This window comes from Bos indicus x Bos taurus, chromosome 23, assembly GCF_003369695.1.
Source record: "Bos indicus x Bos taurus breed Angus x Brahman F1 hybrid chromosome 23, Bos_hybrid_MaternalHap_v2.0, whole genome shotgun sequence".
Lineage (NCBI taxonomy): Eukaryota > Metazoa > Chordata > Mammalia > Artiodactyla > Bovidae > Bos > Bos indicus x Bos taurus.
The window spans coordinates 40,424,343-40,431,623 of NC_040098.1; the positions used below are offsets into that span (position 1 = coordinate 40,424,343).

A 7,281-nucleotide genomic window follows, 5' to 3' on the forward strand; every position below is an offset into this window, starting at 1 on the left:
GAAAAACAATAAAAATAAATATATCAAACAATAAGCTATTCAGGTTTTCAAAACAGGAGGCAGATAGAAATCTTATGTGAAGGACTTAACTAGCCATATTATAAGGGGGAAGGAGTAAGTTATCATAGCACGCATAAAACAGGTTGCATTTTTAGTATCTAAAACTATCAAGAAGGGATGGTCTGTCCAGCACCCTCTAGCTGTCAGCATCCCCCACAAAATCTTTTCATTCCTGCCCCTTTGCACTGGCATAGAAGAGCAAAGCAGCTCCTAAATTTTTCAGAATTTGTGAACTACAGAGAATAACTGTCTCATGGCAGATACTTTCTGAGCTCTGAGTGTGCACACGCAAGCATACACACATGCAAACTACAGCATCAAAGTTCTGGCACACCTGTAGTCAGCTCAGGTATGGATGAAACAGTGAAATAATTCAGTAACCCAGGAAGAGGGGTGCTCAGACTTAACTATCTGACCCCCACCACCGCCCACTGCCCAAGCCACCATCCCTTCCACCCCAAACACTTCCAACAGTCATCAGAACAAACCTTCTGTAGTAATGGTCGAAGCATTCATTACAGAAATGCTCCCCACAGGAGAGGTGATACCATCGGGATGTGTAGCCATTTTTGGCACATCTGAAAATAGCAAAAACAGATAGCTTTGGTAACCAATAAACACATCTCACTTTTTTGGTTAACATTTATCAAACACCTCCTATGAGCCCATCTTGCCTTACCTTCACTTAGAATCCTAATGACTGGATATTACAAGAGAAGAAATGAAACGGTTGACTGACAGAGAACAATGCATGGGGAGGACACAGGGATCAGCGGTACCCAGCTGCCTGCTCATCAAAAGGCCCTGGGACTTAGTTTTATCAGGACTCCATGGAGCGATGATACGGTTTTAGGACGTGAAAGAAGGGACGGCAGCAGGCTTGCCACATGTGTGTGGAGGAGGGAAGTGTGGTCTCTAGTAGCAACATCTGGCCAGTTGGGATTGGACCATCCCGTGGGCAATCTGGCAAATAAAACCTGCCACCCAGCCAATAATGTAGCAAAAGAATGAACTATAAAGCCACTATGAACACTAACACCACCACTTCTTTGTGATTTAAAAAAAAGAAAGAATTTGTTTTCCACGTTTCATTGAATCTTAACTGAAGATTTTTTTCCGCTGGAAGTAAAAGGTCATGCTCGGATCATCCCAACAAAAATGGCAAGAGTACAGTTAGCTATGTAGTTTGAATGAGCCCTGTGTGTATCTTTGGAGGCGGAGGTGTGCTGTAAGAGGGAGAAAAGCAGCCCAGAGAAATAAGCAAACACTGATCTCTGTAGGAAGCTCAAGGTTCTCGCTACTCCCCCCTTACCTCTTACCCCATCTCATCCTCAAACTATCCCCCCATTCCCAACCTCCAGAGGTACAACTATGGGGGATGCAATGTGAGCACAGGGGGTTGGTCACTGTGCAGAGCTGATACAGGCTAGTCTAACGGGGGAGTGAGCAGTGGGGCATGATGTGTACAAAATGTACCAGCAATGTCTCTACTGCAGGATAGCAGTATCTCTATGTATCTTTAGGAAGACTATCTTTGAGGATGAATGTGCTCATTGGCAGGAAGGTGAGGCCAAGACACGCCGTCTAAACAGACCTTTCAGAAGTACTTGCAAAGCACACAGGACATGTGGCTGTACAGCCTGCTTTTTCACATTTCCGGTACTTCTTCTCCGACCCACCATCTTCATCCTCATCCGTCGTCTCCGTGGCCTTTTTCTTTGCCTGAGAAAGAACCAGCTGAGGTTAAGATCAACACTGGCGTGGCCCAGGGTGGAGGTGGTGGGAGGTTTACTCCTGAAATCACTTCCAGGTTAGAAGTTCTAAGTGTGAAGATCAACAGCATCCTGGCAGTGGGGTAGGGGCTGACGGTAACAGCAATTTCCTTGAGACTGCATTGTGCAAACAATTCACTAATCTGCTAGAAATCTGGAACCAGCACTTCGAAAACAGGTCTCTGAGTAGAGACGGAAAATGCATACTAGCTTCTTTTAGGAAAAAGCTGTTTCAACTCTACTTCAATATTGATTATCTAACCCAGATAGTCTAACCAATAAAAAATTAAAAAGAAATTTTTTTAGGCTGTATCATAGAAAATGAAAGCCACTTTCAAATTAAGATTGTTCTCTTTGCTTAGAGAAGTTCTATCCTCTCAGTATTGTAGATTTTAAAACTACAATAAAAATCTGTAGACAAATTCTAGAGAAAGAATTACATCATTCAATATTTTCCTTAAAAAAAAAAAAAAATGGCCCTACAAGAAAGATGGCAGCAAGTAAGCTATCAACAGCACCCAATTAACTATTACAAGCTGAGGTCCAAATTCCTATGAATGACATCAAACCAAGCATGATCTAGCCCCAGCTCACATCCTGGAGGCAACCACACAGCTGAACCACCCTGTGCTGTTTCACAGCAATGCCTTTATCTCTGCCAGATAAGCTTTTTCCCCTACATTCTACCACTTTATCACACTGGAAGTCCCAAGATGAATTTTTCCACTAGACTACAAGTTCCTTGAGGGCTGGAATTCTACTCTTTTCATCTCTAATTCTTCAGAACCAATCACAATAAGTCTGTTGGCTCAAAACAGGGTCAATGAATGAACAAATAAGCGATACCTGCCTACCGGAACTCCTCAAAGGAAGGCTATCTGGAGAATGATCAAAAGATGCTTTTTTCTTCGTTCTCCCCCGTGAGGTCGCCATTGTATCAGAAAATCTGTCAAAAAAACACAAAACAAAACAGAAAACAAACCAGAAAACATTAAATAAGAGCATCTGCTAATACTTTCAACACTCCGGAGTCAAGTTATTAAGTAGTTTTGGTGGTAAGAGTACATGCCCTACAGTTAGATGGCCTGAATGTAAAACCACTGCTTTCAAGTTATTTAAGCTAAGACTAAGCCTCAGTGTTCTCACACAGAGTCGGACACGACTGAAGCGACGCAGCAGCAGGAGCAGTGTGTACCCTAGTAATGGTGTGAGGATTAAGTAAAATAATTAATTGAAAGCACCAGGCCTAGTATAAGTACTCAATAAATGTTACCCATTAGTAGTATATACATTTTACATATATAGAAATGAATGATCTATAAACAAGACACTACTGTTTATAAAATTCAATGAGTAAAAATATTTTTGTTTATGTTCCTCTCTTTCTCACTATGTCTTAGTTCCCAAATTTTGATCTATTTTACTTTAAAAAGTATACAGGCTTCCCTCGTAGCTCAGTTGGTAAAGAATCTGCCTGCAATGCAAGAGACCTTGGTTTGATTCCTGGGTTGGGAAGATCCCCTGGAAAAGGAAATGGCAACCCACTCCAGTATTCTTGCCTGGAAAGTCCCATGGAAAGAGGACCCTATAGACAGGCTACAGTCCATGGGGTGGCAAGAGCTGGACACGACTTAGCGACGATACCACCACCCACCACCATACTTTAAAAAGAAAAAGCATTCATTCCTTCTCAGTAAAACCCAACAAATAAATCTCAGGCACACTATCTGGTCACTACTGAATATAGGAATCTGGATTAGACAGTCACTGGACAAACTGAGTTCTCAAACTAGTTTAATCACAGCACAGTTAAAACATTAAGAATCAAAAGTCTATGCAAAAAAAATGATGCATAAATCCATGAATGATTGACTTGTCATACTACCATTTTTTTCAATTAACTTAAATAAGAAATGAAAAATGCTTAGCATAACTAAGTACTCGCTAGTATATGGATCCTACAGTTATCAGACATCTCCTTCCCTGATCCATATTTACTTCACACACATACTCACAACAGCATGAGAAATAAATAGGACATACTACAGATAAGGAATTGAAAGTGGAGAAGTGTTGTTAAGATACAAATCCCACATATATGATCTTAACCTTAGGGAAAAGCTTTGAAGGGCTTGTAATCCTATTACTTCACTATAAACTGTGATCTTACTATTTACACCTGGGCTTCCCTGGTGGCTGAGAGGTTAAAGTGTCTGCCTGCAATGAGGGAGACCCGGGTTCAATCCCTGGATCGCAAAGATCCCCTGGAGAAGGAAATGGCAACCCACTCCAGTACTCTTGCCTGGAGAATCCCATGGACGGAGGAGCCTGGTAGGCTACAGTCCATGGGGTCGCAAAGAGTTGGACACGACTGAGCGACTTCACTTTCACTATTTACATTAACATTTGTAAGTTATGGATTTATGAACATCACATGTAAAAACTTTCAATCTGCCATCTACATCAACTTTGAGAAATCTTGACACCAACGTTATGGATGGTTTTTCTTTGACTCAGTCTTCACTTTCTCAAAATCATGTTAATATAGGAACAAATATACTGTATACATATTCTGAAATGCATTACAGCTCTTAGCCATTTAAAAAATTGCCATTAGTCCTACAGGACTCATTATGTAGCTGGATAAAGCACTGCTGCTGCTGCTGCTACTAAGTCGCTTCAGTCGTGTCCGACTCTGTGCGACCCCATAGACGGCAGAGCACCAGGCTCCCCCGTCCCTGGGATTCTCCAGGCAAGAACACTGGAGTGGGTTGCCATTTCCTTCTCTAATGCGTGAAAGTGAAAAGTGAAAAGTGAAAGTGAAGTCGCTCAGTTGTGTCCGACTCTTAGCGACTCCATGGACTGCAGCCTACCAGGCTCCTCCGCCCATTGGATTTTCCAGGCAAGAGTACTGGAGTGGGTGCCATTGCCTTCTCAGGGATAAAGCACTAGGTGGTTTTAAAAAGTACTACTGTCTACCTTAATTCTTATACCCTAAGAAGGGCTTTTGGCTCACATTTTCAAAATAATTTACAATCTCTTTACATAAAACTTATAACCTACATTATTCATAAAATGAACCACGAATAAAGCATATGTAAACATGTACACTGTATATGTTAAGTATTGCAGCAAAAATATTTGAGCCTAATGTGCAGTTTAGAAATGCAAATAAAAGCAGTTTAAGCAACATTTGGCCATGTTACCTGGGAATGCAAGCACTCTCAAAAGAAAGCATAATTTCTGGAAATTTCATCAAACATTTTAACTCAACTGTATACTGAAAAACATATTTTTGATTGCAAAAGAATGATGTAATCCAAGAAATGGTTAAGAGGAAATGAAAACATTAGCTATGAAAGCCGTTAAGAAATCTGTGTGGTCTGGGATAAGTATGATTGAAGATTTTCAGAGTAGTACATTTTCACCTTTAATTATACAATTAACAGTTATGTACCTTCATTCTTTTTTGACACTGTAATTTCTTTGTTTTCACTGTTGCTGGGTTCTTGGGGCCTCAAATGGAGGAAAAAATTTTAAATTGGAAGGACTACAGTTACTTATGCTTTTAAATATAATCTTAGAAATACTGACCAAGTGTTCGTAAAACAAATTAGTATACTGGAAGTGCTTTCCCACCTGGTTCTTCAAATTAATAAACACACCTAACTTTAAATATAATCAATTTGTTTCAGGTTCAGTATGACCTTATAAGCATAGTTCTTCCTAATTTTAAATTCGTAGCTTTGGTTTTTTCTTAATATGACAAAAGAAAGGAAAAAATGGTTGTGGGGGGTACCTAAATATGTGTGAATATATCAATGTCTAGATTTCTCGTTTAGTAAGTTCCAAGATTTTTTCAGAAGTAACTTATTCAAAAAACTGAAGAAAAAAAAAAACCCACACAGAATCCATAAAAATATGAATTAAAGAACTCCAGGTTGAAATAAAAATGTATAGCGGCATTAACATAATTTCTCCAAACTGGACAAACTACTAGAAACTTCTCCAGAGACAACAGGGGCAAAAATTCCCCTTCGGGCCACTTAAAACTGCATCCACAAGAATCAACTTTCAGACATATGGATCCAGTGCAATTGCCCGAATGCTTTGTTGACGGCTTTCTCTGCACGGAGGATAATTAATTATTGATGGTCATTTTCTCCCATACGTCCTGAAGAAAACCTTCCCTCCCACTCACCTTTCTTCCACTAAAGTCGGTTTAAAAAAAAAAAAACAAAAACCACCAACCAATCAAAGTGTAAAAGCCTTGAGCTGTGTGTGCACAAGTGGAGTGACCGATCCTCCAAACGCTTGCACGCTCTCCGGAGGGAAGGCCTGGCCTCCATCTGGCTAGGTTCCAGGTCACAGAACCCCCATTTCGCTACAGCTGGGCCTGTCTCTTCCTTCCTCTTTCACCTGCCAGCTGCTGGGCTGTTGACTAACAGCTACCGAAATCGGGCCGCCCCCTCGGGGTCCCGGGTCCCGGAGGAATCACCCCAGCAACCTGGCAATGCCGATCGCGTCTTAACGCGTGGTCCCTGCTCTGCAGTCCAGCTAACAGCACCTGCGAGGCCGTACCGGCTTCTCGCCGCCACGCTCTCAAAGCTGGGAGGCAAGCGACAGAGTTCCAGCCCCCGGACGGTGGGTGCCCCCTTCCTCGCAGCAGCATTTCCCTGGTGACAGGGCTCTGTCAGCCCCCAGGAGGGAGCCCCCAAAGGCTCCCTGTGCCAGCGGCAGCCGCCTCGCTTTCCGAAAAGCTCTCTCGACTCCTCCGAAGTCGGAGAAGCCGCAGCCTCCCCAGGCTCACCTTTGCGCTGGAGGCGTGCAAGGAGGCGCGGGGAGACGGCACCCCTGTACAGAAAGCAAACATTGTGGGGAGGTGGATTAACCAGCAACACCGCGAGGAATCCGGGAAGCCGGTCGCTCCAACACCCCAGGCCAGGAATCCACCCCTCCCGCCCATTCCTCGGGCTGGGACCCTCCCCCGCACCCCTCGCCCCTTTCCAACCCCGGGACGGAGGTAGAGCCCCAAGGGACCAGTCCACCTCGCACCCGGGCGAGGAGCGCGGCTCAGGGGCAGGAGAGCTTGCACCCCGGCCAGGCTGCTTTGTGCAGAGCTGTCACCAGAAATCCGCCGCCGCCCCCACGCCCGCCCCCGGAGCCGCGCGTCCCCCCCGCCCCCCAACCTCGGAGCGCAGGCGAGACCGAGCGCGCCGCCCCGGGCTGCGGGCGCCTCTCCGGAGCCGCGCACCTCGCGCACAGGACGGCAGGATCCGCGCCGCGAGCCGCAGCCTCAACTCGGCCGCCGCCGCCGCCGCCGCCGCTTCCGCCCCTGTCACGACGTGACCCGTGGTGGGAGGAGCCGGCAGGACCGGGGAGGAGTCGGGTCCCCGCCTTCGCCTCTGCCGCGCGGCTCGCCCCGCCCTGGCCATTTCCGCCGCTGCGC

General features: G+C 44.8%; 1 protein-coding gene across 9 annotated transcripts in view; it reads right to left on the reverse strand.

Moving 5' to 3' along the window:
* Nucleotides 1-7,271, reverse strand: part of KDM1B (lysine demethylase 1B) — a 43,761-nt gene extending 36,490 nt beyond the window's left edge. For 2 of the 9 annotated variants that reach the window (XM_027524325.1, XM_027524320.1), the window contains exons 1-5: nucleotides 7,022-7,069; nucleotides 6,643-6,686; nucleotides 2,679-2,778; nucleotides 1,655-1,782; nucleotides 549-638 (exon numbers count right to left, since the gene is read on the reverse strand). In XM_027524325.1, the coding sequence (XP_027380126.1) occupies nucleotides 549-638; nucleotides 1,655-1,782; nucleotides 2,679-2,765 (305 nt within the window). In that variant the 5' untranslated portion in view covers nucleotides 2,766-2,778; nucleotides 6,643-6,686; nucleotides 7,022-7,069. Of the gene's footprint in view, nucleotides 1-548; nucleotides 639-1,654; nucleotides 1,783-2,678; nucleotides 2,779-6,413; nucleotides 6,437-6,642; nucleotides 6,687-7,021 lie in introns of those variants that run through there. The other 7 variants (XM_027524323.1, XM_027524319.1, XM_027524322.1 and 4 more) reach the window with 7 other exon arrangements.
* Nucleotides 7,272-7,281: the final 10 nt, after the last annotated feature.